Here is a 21082-nt window from a genome sequence, read left to right on the forward strand (position 1 = left end):
ATAGGTTCTTGATTAGCCAGGGTATGGGATGAAAGCAGGGGAGTGGGGATGACTGGATGAAGTGGATCAGCCCATGATTGAATGGCAGAGCAGACATGGGCTGAGTAGCCTACTTCTGCTCCTAAATCTTATGGTCAAATGAAAACAAAAGAGCATTCAAGCCAAGTCAGGGAAATTCTAACAGAAGCACAAAGTTGAGGAAAGGTACAAGAGCACCTCAAAGGCACTAAACATACCTTGGAGTTCAGTGCATTCCATCATAAAAAAGTGGAAAAAATATGAAACCTCAGCCACACTGCCTAGGTCAGGCAACCAACTCCTCTAAAGTTAGTTGCTGGAGAAGAATAGCACTTATAAAAGAGGCTACTGTGATGTCAATAGTCACTCTGGGTGAGCTGCAGAAGTCAGTGGCTGCAACTGGAGATGAAGTTCATAGCTCCACAATCTCCAAGCCTTGCACAAAAGGGGTATTTATGGAAGAGAGGCAAGGAAGAAGACCTGGTTTTTAAAAAAAAGCATATCCTTATCCATAAAGACTTCGCAAAGCGTCACTTAGAAGATATTGTAAAGATATGGAAGAAGGTCTTGTGGTTCAGATGAGACTAAAGTGGAACATTTTAGCCTCAACACAAAGCGGTACGTGTGGCTTAAATCTAATACTGCGCATCAGCCAAATTATAGTATGGATGGTGTGGTGGAAGTATGGTGGAAGTAGCATCATGCAATGGAAATGCTTTTCAGCAGCAGAGACTAGAAATTTGGTCAGGATTGATGGAAAGATGAATGCTGTTAAATACAGAGATGTCCTGGTTAAAAACCCGCTAGCTTCTGCCAGAAAGCTTAAATTGGGGAGGATTAGTCTTTCAGCAGGACAATGACCCAAAGCACACCACCAGAGCAACCATGGAGTGGCTTCAAATGAAGAAAATTGATGTCCTTAAGTCCTGACCCTAACCCAATTAAGACCTCAAGACTGCTGCCCACTGCCGCTCCCCAACTAACCTGGCACATCTTGAGCAATTTTGCAAGGAGGACTGAGCAAATCTTGTTCAATTACATTGTGCAATGCAGGATGGCTGGCATTTCAATTTTTGAATTTTTAGTTTTTCCATGCTTTACAATTTTCTGTTTTTTTTTAGTTCTGTGAGAAAATGAAAAGGCGATTCACAAATAAAAATTTTCAGTTCAAGTATTGCAACCAGGGATTTTGATCAACTTATTTACATGAACAAAGGGTTGGGGGCTAAATACTTTTACCAGACACCCAGGCCCATCTGCAGCTGGATCCTGCAAGACTTTGCCAGCTCAATTACTCAAGTACTAATGTCACCCACCAGATGTCCATACCATTTGTTTACTCAAAGTGCAGTTCAACATTAAAGACGATAGAGAACATAGAACAGTTACAGGCCCTTCAGCCTAGTGTTCTGCTGAACCAGCTAAAAAGTAAATCAAAACATACAAACACTAATCCCTTCTACCCACACAGTGCTCATATCCCTCAGTCTTCCTCACATACATATGCCTATCTAAACATTTCTTAAAAGCCTCTATTGTATTTGCCTCTTACCACTATACCAGTTAGCAGATTCCAAGCATCCACCACTGAGAAAAAAAAACTTACTACTCACATCCCTTTTGAACCTAATCCCTCACCTTCAATGCATACCCACTGATATTAGGCATTTCAATCCTGCGAAACAACTACTCCCTGTCTACTGTATCTATGCCTCCCATAATAACTGATCCCTCAGCCTCCCCCACTCCAGAAAAAAAAACAACCCATGTTTTTCCAGCCTCTCATGGTAGCACATGTCCTCTAAACCATGCACGCAGCATCCTGGTAAATGTCCTCTGCACCCTCTCCAAAGCCTCAACATACTTCCTATAGTGGGGCAACCAGAACTGCATGCAATACTCCAAATGTGGCCTAAACAGAGTTTTACAAGGTTGCAACACAACTTCATGATTTTTGAACTCAATGCCTCGACCAATAAAAGCTAGCATTGACAAGTCTTCTTAACCACCTTATCGACCTGCGTAGCCTCTTTCAAGGAGCTATGAACTTGGGTCCCAAGATATCTCTGCTCAGCAACATCATTAAGGATCTTGCCCTTTAACAGTGTACTGTCTCCTTACATCTGCCCTACCAAAGTGCAACAACTCACAATTATCTGGGTTAGTAGCTAATAATCAGAAGCTAGCATCAACTATATTTGTGGGGTCTGTGGTCAGTGTTGAGGACATCTACAGCTACTTCCACCTGTCTGTATACTGTCATCCCTCCCCTTCTGAGGTTAACTTGCTCAGACACTGATGGAATCTTAACTGCACAGTACGATTCTGTGCATCACTGTCAACCATGAGGAACATCTTTCACAATTAAGACACCTGTCCCCCAGATGTTTGGGAAGGACTTTCCAAGGGAGAAATCATTCTAGAGCTGTAGTTTAACCTATTTAGGCAAAGCTTCACCTGTCCAAGAGGTAAGGTAAACAGCAATTGTAATGCAAGTTTAGCTGAAGCTCAAACAAATTGATAAGTGCGAAACGATGAACTGCAATGAAAGCCGAATAGAAATGCCATGGATTCCAGTTAATTGGGCCATCGGTTAATCGGAGCAGCTGCTTATTTGGTCCAACTTCTAAAGAACAAAAACTAAATTGAGAAAATAGCCAGGATTCCTTTTATTTATTTAGAATACTATGCCGCTTAATTGGGGCAGGAGGCCGTCGCCAAACAGTTTCTAACTATCAGGCATGCGCACTTGTATGGCTTTAGACACTATACTGTGCTTAGAGCAATCAGTTTCTAAATAGCGCCAATTGCGTGTGCTTGTGTTCAAGAAGCAGTGATTTTTGTCACTCATAGTTGGCGAGAAATAAGCAGCAAGACAGTTCAGAAGATTTCCAGCATTCCAGATTTTCTTTTGTTCAAGACAGTTCAGAACTACGGTTTCAAGCATTCAGGCTTGGAGATGCCACGAAAGGCCAGGAGCGAAAATTAAATGATTTCACTACTTACTGATTTCGTTCATTTACAGTCAAAAGAACACAGTGTACTCACAGTTCTTCCATTAACTGTTAGAAACTAATATAATTTTAAAGTACTGTAGTAGTATTGACAGTGTTCTAATTTGTTCTGTATTTCATTTAAATATACAATTTTTACTCAATTAAATGGTAGTTTGTCTTTTTTTCATGAACCATTTCCAGGAAACCTTGGCTAATTGGGGCAGCCACTTAATTGGGCCAAGATGTACTGGTACTGATGTGTCTCAATTAACTGGAATCCACTGTATAAACAGTGGAGAAACAACTGAAACCAACGTGTCAAAAATAAATTGAAAATAAAAATTATGCTGAGAACCTAAAAGCAAAGTTGAGAAAATGATGACTACACAAACCAGGTGATCAGACAATTGAATACATTCCTGCATCCTTTATTTAAAACTTTTTCTGCTGCAATCTGTAGGAAATACAGGTTGCTAACAATGCAAGAGCGAAAGGTACAGGTGGGAACTCAGCAAATAGAACTCACTGACAGTGATTGTCGAAGTCATTATGTTTTCCAATCCACTGAGTAGAGAGAATAAGTCAAAATGAAATGCCAAAAGGATTAATATTCAATTGAGTCAGGAAAAAAAGACCAAATAAAAATCCCTGACTTTATTCCAACCAACCTGAAAGATTTGTGGCAAATTTAACCAGCAATTAATATGCAAATTCAGAAATCTCTTTAAAAATTTAGAAACAAAAGGTGAGATGTTGCTTACGCAAAGCAAATGGTGAAATAGAATAAACTGGCCACCAATTTCTAAAAAGTAACTTCACTTTTTTTTAAGAATTTACTCAAATTAACAGCGTCCATCACTTAGAGAAGGATTACAAAAATATTTTAGGGTTCAGAACAATCACAACATTGAAAGCAGCGAGTATAAACCAAGGCCTTTTACTTCAGAGATCCTCAGTCACAAAACTACCATGCTGTATTTCTTTGGGGAAAGAACAGTGCATTTTACTACTGGCATGTCCAATAACAACACCGCTTACCTTAGGTGGAGTTTCTCTAAACCAGCGTCAGCAAGGTCATCATTGGCTCGCTGGTGAATGTCTCTTTGAGTTTCTATCTTGTGATCATCTGACAAACCATCTACTTTGTGGATGAATACTTCAAAATTAATTTCAGGATTGACTTTGTATGCTCGTGATACTGTCAGGTGAAGTCTTGCTAGAGCTTCCATATAATCATCCTGTCAAGAACAACACTCGTCAGTAATCTGCCATTTGAATGGAGGCTAACAAAAATAAAAGCTACTTGGAGCGCACGTTTGAAAAAGCAAATCAAAACATTTTTTTGTAAACCAGAAATCATTGTCCTCTTCAATTTATTTTTCTGTCAATCCAACCATCACTGTTAGGGTTAATAAAACATTAGAAGGGTACTTGGCAATGGGAAAGATGAAGAAACAAGAAAAAACAAATCCTATACACCTATTATTAGTTACTTTTAAATGTTTTTATAGGCCCTGTATGTTTTCCTGATGGAAGCCAAATACTAATCCTGACAGAAATAGTAATTCATTTCTCGAGCTTCCACTAATTGCCACCCCATCCTCTCTCACTATTCCCCATTCCAGTTTCCTTCTCACTCCTTCCCTTACCTGCCCATCACCCCTTCCCTTTCTTCCATAGTCTTCTGTCCTCTCCCATTCGATTCCCCCTTCTCCAGCCCTTCATCTCTTTCACCAATCAACTTCCCATTTCTTTACTTCACACCTCCCCAGTTTCACCTATCATTTTGTACTTCTTCCTCTCCTCACTCTGACTCCTTCCCCCTTCCTTTCCAGTCCTGATGAAGGGTCTCAGCCTGAAACATCAACTGTTTACTCTTTTCCAAAGAGGTTGCCTGGCCTACTGAGTTCCTCCTGCATTTTATGTGCGTCACTATTAATTCATATTTACTGCTGTAAATATGGGGGGGGGGGAAGAGTGGGGGTGTGTACAAGCAATGGAGAGAAAGGGAAAATCGAAATCCAATTGTATGCAAATAGGGGAGAGACAACGACATGGGGTGGTAGCACCAGCTGAAAAAGGATGGTAAGGGCTAATGAATAACAAAAAGGTGTCTGGAGCCAGTGTACAAGAAAGATCGTAAATTGTATCTGAAGTTCAGATTTACTGTATCTATCACATGTATAGTGCATGTGTATCATGCATACAGTGAAATGTGTCTTGTGTTAACAACCAACACACCCAAGAATGTGTTAAGGTCAGCCTCCAAGTGTCGCCACACATTCTGACACCAACAATAGCATGCACACCACAATCCTCCACAGAATACAAGCAGCAACAAGAAACAACAGCAAAACAAGCCCCTTTACCCTCTCTCCGACCCAGACGGGCCTCCATTTCATCCCAGGCACAAGTTGATAAAGGAAACAAATACAAGACTGGAATGGCTGTTCATCTGAAATTATTAATTCACTGTTGAGTCCTGAAGACTGCTATGCGTCAAGTTCCTCAAACTTAACATTGAGTTTTGTAGGCAGAATGTCAGAGTAAGTGTAGGATGGAGAATTAAAGTTATAGGCAATTGGATGTTGTCACCAATACTCCACTCAACTCCCACTGACCTTAGTGAATTTTAATTTTCGATAAGCCTTTCATTCTTGTATTGTACTTTTTCACAGATTTTTAAAAATAAACCCTTCTCTAGTATTTCGAACTTCATTCAACACCTCCTTTTTTCAACACCTCCTTTTTACACCACCTCCATTTAGCTCTATTCTCTAATCTTTACCACTTTCAGCCAGCATCACCACTACTTGTCTAGTTTAAACTCTCCAGTCCCCAACTTCATCACAAATACCTTTTTTCAATTGCCCCACCAGAATTTCTCTACATTAAGGAAAATATTTAATTTAAAAGTTTTCAAAGTATGAGGAAAAACCATTGTTCTGAAATGTTAAATTTTTCATGCGGCCTTTTCTGCTTTTATTCCTTCGAAGCTTGAGGAGTGTTCCTCTTGGAAATACGAGTCCAGAGAGATATTATATCCTGAACCTATCTAATGTCCACAAGCAAACATGGAGAGCACAAAGGCAGAAGAGGGCAGAGAAAAACTGAGTGTACTTGGGTGTAGGGAGTTAGAAAATTCAAGAGCCAGTGTGTGCTGGGCATGACAGAGTGGGTGGCGTGATGTGCGTAAGAATCAGAAATAAGGACATTCTTCTCCTCACCATTAAGGTCAATTTCTTTCACTAGTCTCACATCTGTTGATAACCTCAGTAATTGAACCTTCACATAATCTTCAGAGAAATTATTTGTCTTTATGTCCTCACCTGTCCCATGGGATTAAGGATTACTTTCTTCCACTCCACTTTCAGGAAAGTCTGATATACGAATTGTCTAGCACAGATAGGGAGCACCAAGTATTACATTTAGTTAAAACTGAATGATGTTAATTAAAACAACAGGAATTCTGCAGATGCTGGAAATTCAAGCAACACACATCAAAGTTGCTGGTGAACGCAGCAGGCCGGGCAGCATCTGTAGGAAGAGGTGCAGTCGACGTTTCAGGCCGAGACCCTTCGTCAGGACTAACTGAAGGAAGAGAGACGTTTCAGGCCGAGACCCTTCGTTCAGTTAGTCCTGACGAAGGGTCTCGGCCTGAAACGTCGACTGCACCTCTTCCTACAGATGCTGCCTGGCCTGCTGCGTTCACCAGCAACTTTGATGTGTGTTGCTTGAGGTTAATTAAACCAGGATACGTAGGCACGTCAATCATTTTAAAGTCAAGAAACTGCTCTCGTATCTGCATTAACTGTTGTTGGCTGCTTTTAACACGACACACTCCAAGATGTCAATGCAGGAGGAGGCTACAGCGCAAGATTGAGAGTTGAGTAAATTCATAACAGAAACCACCCATCCATGGTCTTCATTAATTTGAAATTATTGCAGATATATTTACATCTTAAGCCCATTACCCTTACTGGGGCACAGGCCATCTATGCCCTGGGTCAAAAGAAGGTTGATCAGCCCTGCGGCTTCCCCTTTCAGCACACGACCTCATACGTCTTCTAGGTGAAGATCCTTTCTCGCCCTGGAGTAAGGTCTCTGGAGCTTCTGGAGCTCTGGGTTTTTTTTTTAAAAAGGGATGGGGTTGCAAGCCCCATGACCAACCCTCCTCCTTTCGCAGCCGGGCTTGGGACCGTCCATGGCGGAGTTATAAATTTTCACAAGTAGTTTCAATTACTGAATGTGAGCAGAGGAATTATAATGGAAAGATTTGACTAGAAGTCCAAGTAGACAGGAAAGGTAATACAGATTGTGTTTTGCATGGTTCTCCAGCTCTCAACACCTTAACTACACAATATTCCCTCAAATACAGTAGCTACCAGTGACTGAATATTAAGTGTCAAGTTTTACTAATTTCCTTTAATTATGAGGCTCATTTATATTCAAATTTATCAAGTCAAAATCATTTTAGATGATCTGAGATGATCCATCCGTGCCGGGTTGTGTGTCAAGATCGCAACTCGACCTCGTAAAATAAAAGGGAAAAATACTGTGAAAATGTCTGTGTGAGGAGTGGAGCGCCACACAGTCTCTCTCTCGCTCTGCGCCTTGTAAAAGCCATGAAAAAGACATCACGGATACACGCACACACAGAGACTCGCACACACGCAGGCACACGCCAAAAAAATAAATTAAATAAAACACTTTTGGAAATAAGTGAGATTGAGAAGGTGAATTCCAGAGCTTGGGATATAGACAAAGCAGTTACCACTTCCACAATACAATGAAATAACCTCACAACTATGTATGATGGCAAATAATCCAGGAAATCAAAGATAACTCAAGATTGAGTTAACATCTTGCACCATTCCAAAACTGGGGATGGAACTAGGATTTTTTGTACTCTGCAAGATAGCATATGGATGAAATACTTAGAAAATTAACCTGTCAAGATATTCTCTTCAAAATATTTTTCCAGTTTATTGAACACTATAGGATTTTTTACTCATTACTGCAGATGTACAAGTTATTGCTTTGTAGCCAGTTGAATAAGCATTACATGAACAACCCTTGGACAACAGCGATCAGACAAAAGTCCAACTTTTCCATCTATCCCAGAAATGTTCACTAATGGCCTGGTGTGGGCATCTTAAAAACACAATAGAAAATCATCCAATGACAATTTCTGCAAAACAAAGTTTGAAAAACCAGGTGTTACAAGATTAGGAAAAAAAACTGCAAGTTGTTTGAGCAGCCTCCTTCACAATACATTGGCTGGAATATTGTACAAATTCCAATAATCACAGCGCACGGTAAAATGCCAAAAAATCATGCAATAACTCAAACATGAGGAAATCTGCAGATGTTGGAAATTCAAGCAACACACACAAAAAAACGCTGGTGAACGCAGCTGGCTAGGCAGTACAGTCGATGTTTCGGGCCGAGACCCTTCGTCAGGACTAACTGAAAGAGATAGTAAGAGATTTGAAAGTGGAAGAGGGAGGGGGAGATCTGAAATGATAGGAGAAGACAGGAGGGGGAGGGATGGAGCTAAGAGCTGGACAGTTGATTGGCAAAAGGGATACTCTCACAGCTATCTGGACTATTCCTCTTCCCACCCTGTCTCTTGCAAAAATGCTATCCCCTTCTCGTAATTCCTCCGTCTCCGCCACATCTGCTCTCAGGATGAGGCTTTTCATTCCAGGATGAAGGAGATGTCCTCCTTTTTTAAAGAAAGGGGCTTCCCTTCCTCCACCATCAACTCTGCTCTCAAACGCATCTTCCCAATTTCACGCACATCTGCTCTCACCCCATCCTCCCAGCACCCCACTAGGAATAAGGTTCCCCTTGTCCTCATCTACCACCCCACCAGCCTCTGGGTCCAACATATTATTCTCTGTAACTTCTGCCACCTCCAACGGGATCCCACCACTAAGCACATCTTTCCCTCCCCCACCCCTCTGCTTTCCGCAGGGATCGCACCCTACGCGACTCCCTTGTCCATTCGTACCCCCCATCCCTCCCCACCGATCTCCCTCCCGGCACTTATCCTTGTAAGTGGAACAAGTGCTACACATGCCCTTACACTTCCTCCCTCACCACCATTCAGGGCCCCAAACAGTCCTTCCAGGTGAGGCAACACTTCACCTGTGAGTCGGCTGGGGTGATATACTGCATCCGGTGGTCCCGATGCGGCCTTCTATATATTGGCAAGACTCAACGCAGGCTGGGAGACCATTTACTGAACACCTACACTCTGTCCGCCAGAGAAAGCAGGATCGCCCAGTGGCCACACATTTTAATTCCACGTCCCATTCCCATTCTGATATGTCTATCCACGGCCTCTTCTACTGTCAAGATGAAGCCACACTCAGGTTGGAGGAACAACACCTTATATTCCGTCTGGGTAGCCTCCAACCTGATGGCATGAATATTGACTTCTCAAACTTCTGTTAATTCCCCACCTCCCCTTCGTACCCCATCCCTTATTTTTTTTTTCTTTCCCCCTTTTTTCCCCCTCTGTCCCTCTCACTATAACTCCTTGCCCATCCTCTGGGTTCCCCCCCCTTTCTTTCTCCCTAGGCCTCCCGTCCCATGATCCTCTCATATCCCTTTTGCCAATCAACTTTCCAGCTCTTAGCTCCATCCCTCCCCCTCCTGTCTTTCTCCTATCATTTCAGATCTCCCCCTCCCCCTTTCAAATCTCTTACTATCTCTTCTTTCAGTTAGTCCTGACGAAGGGTCTCGGCCCGAAACATCGACTGTACCTCTTCCTATAGATGCTGCCTGGCCTGCTGCATTCACCAGCATTTTTTGTGTGTATCATGCAATAACTGCCAAGTTTGAACAACAGATTTCATGAGTAATTTAAAATAGTTGCAGGGACATTTTCCTCAAGACGTGTACACAATTTTATAAAAACAACTGCACAATACCCATGCTCCTTGCCATAAACTACTGCATAACTGCTTGGTCTTCACACAAATCAAAGTTAAGATAGTTTTTATCCATGAAATAGTCAATAATTGAAAAAAATAACTCCTTAAATGTTTTCAGCTTGCCACAAAAAACTAAGGGACATAAGTTATAAAGAATCTAAGGTGCTTCCAAAGACCACATCAGCATGTTTTTTGTAAGAACAGTGGATAACACGATTGATCTTTAGATCTTAATGAATATGCCACAGTTGTCATCAAGACTTCATCCTGTGTGGACCAGTGTGTGTCTTCGAAAACATACGGGACATTCTCAAACCAGAAGTTGTGGATAAACCAGGGGATTCACAGTTTGCTATGGGGAGATCTGAGGCATTCAAGACCAATGATTCTGAACCTCTGAACTCTGGAAGAAGTCCAGGTATGGCCTATGGAAGGATGTCTTAAGAAGGAAAAATGAAATTCTGAGTGAAATAATTAGATGCACATCAGCTATGGCAGGATTTGCAGGCCATTACTTCCTCCTACAAGGTGAAACCTAACATCAATGGCTGTGATGCTCCATTCTCTGATGAGCTAAACACCTTTTATTCATGCTTTGAAAGGGAGAATAAGACTACACCAGTGCAAAAACCTGCAGCATCTAGCAATCCTGTGACATGTCACAGAGGCCGACGTCAGAACATCTTTCAAGAAGGTGAATGGTTGCAAGGAATCAGGCCCTGATGGTTCGCCTGTCAGGGCATTGAAAATCTATGCCAACCAGTTGACTGGCATGTTCAAGGACATCTTCGCCCTCTCATTGCTGCAGTTAAGAGATTCTCACTTGCTACTGCAAATGAGCAATTATACTGGTATTGGAGAACAGGATGACCTGCCTTAATGTCTATCGCCCAATAGCACTCACATTTACTGTGGTGAAGTGCCTAGAGTGTTTGGTATTGGCTGGAATTAGATACTGCCTGAGCAATTTGCCTACCACCACAACAGCTCTCTAGCCAAAGCAATCTCACTGGCTCTCTGCTTGGACTTGAAGCATCAGGACATATCTACAGTATGTCAGGCTGCTGATCATTGATTATAGCCCAGTATTCAACACCATTATCCCCTTGTTAATCAACAAATTTCAAAGTCCAGGCCTCTCTACTTTCCTCTGCAACTGGATCCTTGACTTCCTCATGGGGAGGCCAGCAAGGGGTAAAAGAATCAGAAATAACATCTCCTCCTCACTGAATTAACACCATCGCAACTCAAGGATGTGTGTTCAGCCTGCTTCTCTACTCTCTCAACACACCTAACTGTGTGGGTATTCAAATGCTGATGAGGCGAACAGCAGTGATACAGATTGGCTACTTAACTGGTGTCAGTAAGACCAAGGAATTGATTGTGGACTTCAGAAAGGAAAAGACAGGAGAACACACACCAATCCTCACTGAGGGGTCAGCAGTGGAAAGGGTGAGCAGCTTCAAGTTCTTGTGTGTCACCATCTCTGACGATCTATCCTCATTCCAACATATTGATGAAATGATAAAAGAGGCACACCACAGGCTCTGTTTCATTAGGAGTTTAAGATCTGATTTGTCAAAGACTAGCAAATTTCTACAGATATACCATAGAGAGCATTCCAATTGGTTACATCAACATCTGGTATGGATGTACCAATGCACAGGATAATAAAAAGCTGCAGAAGGCTGTAAACACAGCCAGCTCCATCAGAGCACTAGCCACCCACTTAATCGAGAGCATCTTCAAAAGATAGTGTCTCAAAGCAACAGCATCATGAAGGATACTCACTATCCAGGACATGCCCTCTTCTCATTACTACCAACGAGGTTGTACAGGAGTCTGAAGACGCACACTCAATGTTTTAGGAACAGCTTATTCTCCTCCACCATTGGATTTCTGAATGGTCCATCAACCCACTAACACTACCTCACTATTTCCACTCTTTTTGCACCATACATATTCTTAATGTAATTTATAGTAATTTTAGTATTGCTCTGTGCTGCTGCTGCAAAGCAAATTTCACAACATATACAAGTGTTATTAAACCAGATTGTGATTCCGTCTGCCCAGAGAAGATGCAGTACATTTGATGTTGAGGTATTCACCGAGCTCGGCAATTAGCTTGCAGACGTTTCATCACCAGTCAAGGCGACATCCACAGTGCACAGCTGCTGGTGTCTCTTTTTGGGAGTGATTGCATTTATACAGCATCCCCCACCCCCATTTACTTGCCTCAGTCCTGATTGGCTACATCTTCAGTTGATCTTTGAATTCTATTGGCTCACATTTCATTGGCTCTTAGGGCTCTCTGCATGGCATCTATTTCAATGTTTGTTTAGGGAATTACCATAAGAGAAAGATGCTTCTAAAAAGTCACATGCCTACTTCGTGTTTGCCTGTGCCAGAATCTCCGTTGTGTCCCAGTTAAGTGGTGTCCATTTCAGTCTTCATGTACCGAGATCAGTGACAGTAGATCACGTCCCTGTACCATCAGCTTGTGTTCCCGCAAACGAGTTGAGTTTACACATCCTGACTGGCCAACATAGTTCTTGATGCAGTCTCCCACAGGCGATCCTGTACATCCCATTGCTTTGTTCGTTGTCTTTATTGATACCTTGTATCTTGAGACAAGCTTCTTTAAATTCGCTTTTGTTACAGTTTACCAAGCAACACATACTCAGAAATACATTGTTCATCAATAAATGAAGTTATCAAAAAAGGTCATGTCTGGTACAGCTTTAATTAAAACAGCAGTAATGTCCAGCTAACCATCTTCCAGTCATTCCTTCAAATCAAATGGACTCATTGGCAATATGTTGTTAAGAAATGCAAGGAACCATAAACATCTACATGTGTTTACAAGTTCAACAATGGACAGTAATCCATTCCACTACTAGCACAGAATGTTTCTATTAACAAAATACAATCTTCTCTATATCCCAAGGTGACATTTATAATCCTAAAGTTATCAGATGCTGCAAAGCAGCCTGGTTATTGATAGCACAACAGGGAACACATGCAATTAAGGTAGTTGTCATGAAGCTGTCCAACAATGAATATGCTATACTTTTTATATTTCTGTAAAATAATGTGTTGCAGGTTTGCAAAACCAACTCATGCTGAAATTACCATCTATCATACCATACAATGGCAAATAAAATTGACGTTATGCAAGTGACTTCAGTAAATCCAATGAACTTAAATGCATAATGCAAGTTGCCTATACCATACAAAGTTCAAGGTGACACAAATGAAGTATAGTATTCACAGTTCTTTGCATTGTCTCACACAAAGACATGCACCTCTTTGGGGAAGAGAAACCCAGCAAGTACTCATTGCAACACAAACTGGAAACCACACATTTCACACAAAACTGACTATTCTCAATGAAGGCTTGCCGGGTTTAATCATGTATGGACTTTTGAAATCAAACTCCAGCTGTTTGAAAGCCAGCTGGTTAACGGCAAATTATTGGACTTCCCTTCAACTGCTGGTACTTAAGTGACCACTACTCTTCAACAATGAAGATGTGCACATTTGCCAAGTATTCTGTAGCAGACTGTCACAGCTGGAAGGTATTACATTCAACAATGAATACTCTATTCCGGTGCAATGACAAATTGAAAACCAGCAGCCAGCTAGTGCACCATTCTATGAAGCACATGAAAGAAACTGATGATGTACTGTTGCCATCTGGGAGCGTACAAAGTACAAATACTTCCACATGAGAATTTCCGAGGAAATGGTGATTTTGCCTTGTATGCCAAAGTTAGCATTACCAATTTAATGCCAGGCAAAGCAGTAACAAACTCAATTAAGAAAGTGATCAATGGTGTTATTCAACAAATAATGGTCAAAGTAAATGACTGTAATTGCAGGATATTGGTCGTGCATGCAAAACTGACCTTTTCATGATATTGGTAGCAGCATTAACATTAAAATTGCAATCCCAATTGACAATATCATTCCCCACACTGTAACTGGAAAATGTGCTTCCCCCCCCACCCCCAAAGGGGTTAGATCCCACAGTATAATGTAGAAAAAACTAAATATAGAAACAAATATTGATTCTTATGATATTTCCTTTGTTTTTTTAAAAAATGATTGGTTGACCTTACACTAGGAATAGCAGCAGTAAAGAAATAAGTATTTTGTGATTCTCAGTAAAGAAAATAAACTCATCTTTCTTCTGCTTCAAATTAAAAGTTAATAAAGAATCTGAAGCTTTTTAAAAACAGATTATTATATTTATCTTTCAATATCTTTGAGGCACTTACATAAATAGATTTTTCTCCTCTGGAAACAGTGCATTCACAGAATCAGACCTTTCAGTCAATCTAGTTCATGCCAAGCCATTTAAACTGCCTACTCCCATCAACCTGCACTGGGACCATAGCCCTCTATACCCCGACCATCCAAGCTTCTCTTAAATGTTAAAATTGAGCTCGTATGTACTATTTGCGCTGGCAGCTCGTTCCGCACTCTCAAGAACCTCTAAATGAAATTTCCCCATGTTTTCCCCTTAAACTTTTCACCTTTCACCCTTAACCCATGACCCCTAACATTCACTGTGTAAGACCTACCCTGGTTAGTCCTACCAAAGTGCAACAAGTCACACTTGTCTGCATTAAATCCCATCTGTCAATTTTCAGCCTTTTTCCTCTGCTGGTCCAGATCCCATAGCAAGCCATGAAAGACTTCTTCACTGTCCACTAAACCCCCAACCTTGGTGTCATCTGCAAGTTTGCTGGTCCAGTTAACCACAGTATTAATGAAAATTGTTGATATACAGTAGATGACAAACAACAATAGACCCAGCACCAATCCCTGTGGCACTCCACAAGTCACAGGCCTCAAGTCAGAGAGGCAACCATCTACTACCGCTCTCTGGCTTCTCCAACAAAGCCAGTATCTAAACCAATTTACTACCACATCTTGAATGCTGAGTGACTAAGCCTTCTTGACCAACCTCCCACATTGAAGTCCGTGTAGACAACATCCACTGGCTTGCTTTTATCAACTTCCCTGTTAACTTACTCAAAAAGCTATAGGACTGGAATAGACATGACCTACCACACAAGAAGTCAAGCTAACTAATTCTAATCAGTCCATGTCTATCCAAATACTTGTATTGCCAGTCCTTTAGAACACCTTCCAATAACTTTCCTACTAGTGATGTCATGCTCGCTGGACTATAATTTCCTTGTTTATTTTTAAAGCTTTTCTTAAACAGCAGAACATTAGCTATCCTACAATTCTCTAGTACCTCACCTGTCTCCAAGGATGATTTAAGTATTTCTGCAAAGGCCCCATCAATTTCTGCACTTACCTCCCACAGGGTCTGAGGGAACACCTTGTCAAGCCCTGGGGATTTATCCACCCTAATTTGCCTCTAGACAGCAAACACCACCTCCTCAAATCTGTATACAGTCCATGAAGTTGATGCTGTTTTGCCTCACTTCTATAGACTCATATCCTTAGTAAACACAGATGCAAAAAATTTAAGACCTGCCCCATCTCTTTTGGCTCCACGCATGGATTATCATTTTGATCTTCCAGAGGACCAATTTTGTCCCTTGCAATCCTTTTGCATTTAATATATCTGTAGAATCCCTTAGGATTCTCCTTCACCTTGCCTGCTAGGGCAACCTCATACTTTTTTTCACCCTCCTGATTACTTTCTTAAGTGTTCTCTTGCATAGCCACCTCATTTGCTCCTACCTGCCTATACTTGCTATGCGCTTTTCTTAAACAAGGCCTCAACAGCTCTTGAAAACCAAGATTCCCTAAAACTTCCCACACTCCGCAGTTCCCGTTTCTACCTCCTACCCAAGATCCACAAACCTGCCTGTCCAGGTAGACCCATTGTTTCAGCTTGCTCCTACCCCACCAAACTCATTTCTGCATACCTCGACACTGTTTTATCCCCCCTTGTTCAATCCCTTCCCACCTATGTTTGTGACACTTCTCATGCTCTGGATTTTTTCAATGATTTCAAGTTCCATGGCTCCTATCGTCTTCTTTTCACCATGGATGTCCAGTCTCTATATACCTCCACCCCCCACCAGGAAGGTCTCAAAGCTCTCCGTTTCTTTTTGGATTCCAGACCCAACCAGTTCCCCTCTACCACCACTCTCCTCCATCTTGCGGAATTGGTCCTTACCCTTAATAATTTCTCCTTTGGCTCCTCCCACTTCCTTCAAACTAAAGGTGTAGCCATGGGCACCCGTATGGATCCCAGCTATGCCCGCCTTTTTGTTGGCTATGTGGAACAGTCCATGTTCCAAGCCTATACTGGTATCTGTCCCCCACTTTTCCTTCAGTACATCGACGACTGCATTGGCGCTGCTTCCTGCACGCATGCTGAGCTTATTGCCTTCATCAACTTTGCCTCCAACTTCCACCCTGCCCTCAAATTTACCTGGTCCATTTCTGACATCTCTCTTCCTTTCCTTTATCTCTGTCTCTGGAGACAGCTTATCTACTGATGTCTACAGTGGCATGCAAAAGTTTGGGTACCCCCGTCAAGATTTCTGTTACTGTGAATAGCTAAGCGAGTAAAAGGTAAACTGATTTCCAAAAGACAAAATTAAAGATGACACATTGTTAATATTTTAAGCAAGATTACTTTTTTATTTCCATCTTTTACAGTTTCAAAATAACAAACAAAAAGGGCCTGAAGCAAAAGTTTGGGCGCCCTGTGTGGTCAGTACTTAGTAACACCCGCTTTGGTAAGTATCACAGCTTGTAAACGCTTTTTGTAGCCAGCTAAGAGTCTTCCAATTCTTGTTTGGGGGATTTTCGCCCAGTCTTCCTTGCAAAAGGCTTCTAGTTCTGTGAGATTCTTGGACCGTCTTGCATGCACTGCTCTTTTGAAGTATATCCACAGATTCTCGATGATGTTTAGGTCAGGGGACTGTGAGGGCCATGGCAAAACCTACAGCTTGTGCCTCTTGAGGTAGTTCATTGTGGATTTTGAGGTGTGTGTTTAGGTTCATTATCCTGTTGTAGAAGCCATCCTCTTTTCATCTTTGGCTTTTTCTTTTTTTTCCCCACAGACAGTTCTATTCAAAAGGTTCAAAGGAACATCTAAACAAGCCTGATGCATTTTGGAAACAAGTCCTGTGGACTGATGAAGTTAAAATAGAACTTTTTGGCCGCAATGAGCAAAGGTATATTTGGAGAAAAAAGGGTGCAGAATCTCATGAAAAGAACCCCTCTCCAACTGTTAAGCATGGGGGTGGATTGATCATGCTTTGGGCTTTTGTTGCAGCCAGTGGCACAGGGAACATTTCACTGGTAGACGGAAGAAATAATTCAATTAAATACCAGCAAATTCTGGAAGCAAACATCACACTGTCTGTAAAAAAGCCAAAGATGGAAAGAGGATGGCTTTTACAACAGGATAATGATCCTAAACACACCTCAAAATCCACAATGAACTACCTCAAGAGGCGCAAGCTTAAGGTTTTGCCATGGCCTTCACAGACCCTTGACCTAAACATCATTGAGAATCTGTGGATAGACCTCAAAAGAGCAGTGCATGCAAGACGGCTCAAGAATTTCACAGAACTAGAAGCATTTTGTGTGTGTTCCCTAAAGCTTCTTTATCTTTTACCCTGACAGACACATCCGAGCCTTGTACTCTCAAAATTCCAAGTATACCTTTGCCAGAAAACAGCCTGTCCCACTCCACATTTGCCAGATCCTTTCTGATACCGTCAAAGTTGGCCTTTCTCAAGTTCAGAATTCTTTTTGCACATTTACTTTAAAACTATTGGCATTATGATCACTAGATACAAAGTGTCCCCCTACACAAACTTTGTCACCTGCCCTATCTCATTCCCTATTAGCAGATCAAGTATCACGCACTCGCTCATTGGGACTTCTACGTACTGATTAAGGAAACTTTCCTGAACACATTGGGCAAACTCTATCCCATCTAGTCCTTTTACAGTATGGGAGTCCTAGTCACTATATGAAAAGTTAAAATCACCTTTTATAACAACCTTATGTTTCTTGCAATAGTCTATGATCTCTCTATAAGTGTGTTCCTCTGAATCCCTCGGACTGCTGGGTCTGTAATATAGCCCATTAACGTCGTCATACCTTCCTTATTCCTCAGTTCCACCCGTAACTCCTCAGTAAATTAGTTCTCCAGTCTGTCTTGACTGAGCACTGCCATGACTAGTAACGCCACCCCTGCTCTTTAATACTTTCCGTTCTCATGTCTAAAACAATGGAACCCCAGAATATTGAACTGCAGTCCTGCTTCTCCTGTAACCAAGTTTCACTAATAGTTACAATATCATAACTCCAAGTACAGGTGTCCCCCGCTTTTCGAACATTTGCTTTACAACACCTCGCTGTTACGAAAGACCTACATTAGTTACCTGTTTTCGCTAACAGAAGGTGTTTTCACTGTGACGAAAAAAGGCAGTGCGCGCCCCAAGCAGCCAAGCTCCTCCCCCAGAACTGCATTCTTGTCAGCATTGCTTAAACACGTGCCTATGAGCATCTGTGCTTTATCTCGATTCATTTTGAGCATCCGTTAGCAGGATGAGTTCTAAGGCAGCGGTCCCCAACCACTGGGCTGCGGACCGATACCGGGTCGCAAAGCATGCGCTACCGGGCCGCGAGGAAACGATATGATTTAGCGATAGGAGTCAGCTGCACCTTTCCTCATTCCTGGACATATTTCCTGGCATAATTTACATATTACTATTTAATTATTTATGGTTTTATTACTATTTATTTTATGGTGCAACTGTAACGAAAACCAATTTCCCCCAGGATCAATAAAGTATGACTGTGACAATCCCTGTCACGCCAACTGTTGAGCTTGAATGCACACGAGGTCATTACGCACGCGTCATCCATGTCAGCACGGGAAGGAGATCAACTCCTCGAGCTTAGAAATGACAGCGGGCTGAAAAGCATGTTTGACATAACATCTCTGCCGGAATTCCGGATCAAAGTCAAAGCTAAATATCCTGAGATAGCCACAAAAGCACTGAAAACGTTGCTTCCATTTCCAACATATCTCTGCAATGAATGCAACGAAAACTAAATTGCGGAATAGACTGGACATAAGGAACCTCCTTCGAGTATCGCTGTCTCTCGTCACTCTTCAATAGGACCGTGTTGTGAAAGGAAAACAATCCCAGGCGTCCCACTGATTCAGCGATATTGGTGTGTTGCAATGATTTTATATGTTCATACGGGGAAATTATGTGCTCTGTGTTTAACATCCAAACGTTACTTAAAATGTTATGATGCTACTGACTTATATAACCATATAACAATTACAGCACAGAAACAGGCGATCTCTGCCCTTCTAGTCTGTGCTGAATGCTACTTTCACCTAGTCCCACCAACCTGCACTCAGCCCATAACCCTCCATTCCTTTCCTGTCTATATATCTATCCAATTTTTCTTTAAATGATAATACCGAACCTGCCTCTACCACTTCTACTGGAAGTTTGTTCAACACTTACTTCAAGCTCCCCTGATAATTGACTTATCGCTATATTCATGCAAGGAAAATATGCGCTGTGTTTAATATTAAATTCGTTAGATAAACCCTTTTAGAAATGAAATTGAGTGTATTAGCCACCTATCACCTATATTGCATTCGTGATTAACACCCCCCCAGCAGAATCGCCAAAAACGATTTGTAGAAAAAAATCAGCACGTACACACATGCACACTGGTGCCCGCGCAAGGCTTCATGGTCATTGTAGTCTTTCTCGGGGTAAACAACGTACAGTATTTGACTGCTACTCTTGTTCGTTGGCAACCTTACCACCCACCGCACCCCCCCCCACCCCCGGTCAGCCAGTCCGCAAGAATATTGTCAATATGAAACCGGTCCACAGTGCGAAAAAGGTTGGGGACCCCTGTTCTAAGGTATCGGAAAAGCCTAAAAGAGCTCATAAGGATGTCACACAGCTTAAAACTAGACATAATTAAGCGTTTTGATTGTGGTGAACGAAGTAAGGACAAAGAGAGTTTGGCTTGTGGAAGTTGACGAAGATGATGTTGAAGAGGTTTTGGCATCCCATGACCAAGAACTGATAGATGAAGAGCTGATGCAATTGGAAGAGGAAAGGGTAACAATCGAAACCGAATGCAGTAGCAAATGGACCGAAAGTGAAGTCGTCCAGGAACTGAACTTGAAGCAACTGCGTGAGATTTTCGCTGCAATTGACAACAATGATTGCAGAAGAGTACGACTTTAATTTTAAAGGGTATGTAGGTTTAGGGCATATTTGCAGGATGGTTTGAGTGCTTACAACCAACTGTATGATAGAAAACGGCGAGAAGCTAAGCAGTCAAGCATACTGTCGTTTTTCAAGCCTTCCACATCAGCCACAGCAGATGACAAACCTCGACCTTCGACATCGAGGCAGGCAGACATAGAAGAAGACCTACCAGCCCTGATGGAAACAGACGACGATGAGATGACACCCCAGTGTCCCACCACCCCAGCCTCCGACAACTCAACCTAACACACCATCAGTGTGCTCGCTGTCTTCCCCATTCTGGTAAGTGATACTACACTGTACATACACTATTTTAACTTTATATAGGCTGTGTATTTTTATGTGTTATTTGGTATGATTTGGCAGCTTCATAAAGGTTACTGGAGAGAGTGTTTCTGCCGAGAGCATTTGTGCCGAGTGTTTCAGCCAAGAGCGCTTGCATTTTCACTACGGTGGACAGTGCAGCAATGATTGCAGAAAAGAATTTCTACTTTATATAGGCTATGTATTTAATCACATCGTTCCTGCTTTTACTATGTTACTGTTATTTTAGGTTTTATCTGTTATTTGGCATGATTTGGTAGGTTATTTTTTGGGTCTGCGAATGCTCACAAATTTTTCCCATATAAATAAATGGTAATTGCTTCTTCACTTTACGACATTCCGGCTTACGAACCGTTTCATAAGAACGCTCTACCTTCGGATGGCGGGGGAAACCTGTATTGATCCATGCCCTGAGCTCATCTGCCTTTCCTACGATACTTCTTGAATTGAAATATACAGAGCTCAGGACATTAGTCACACCATGCTCAACATTTTGATTCCTGACTTTGTTTGAGGTCTGAATAACGTCTCC

At 41.8% G+C, this 21082-nt stretch overlaps 1 protein-coding gene across 1 annotated transcript in view; it reads right to left on the minus strand.

The window, feature by feature from the left end:
* rragca (Ras-related GTP binding Ca) overlaps positions 1–21082 on the minus strand; it is a 43324-nt gene that overhangs the window by 16212 nt on the left and 6030 nt on the right. Inside the window, exon 2 of the mRNA XM_063033664.1 lies at positions 4053–4252. Coding sequence (XP_062889734.1) covers positions 4053–4252 — 200 coding nt within the window. The remainder of the gene's footprint in view (positions 1–4052; positions 4253–21082) is intronic.

The sequence above is a fragment of the Mobula hypostoma genome, chromosome 26, assembly GCF_963921235.1.
Source record: "Mobula hypostoma chromosome 26, sMobHyp1.1, whole genome shotgun sequence".
NCBI classification, from domain to species: domain Eukaryota; kingdom Metazoa; phylum Chordata; class Chondrichthyes; order Myliobatiformes; family Myliobatidae; genus Mobula; species Mobula hypostoma.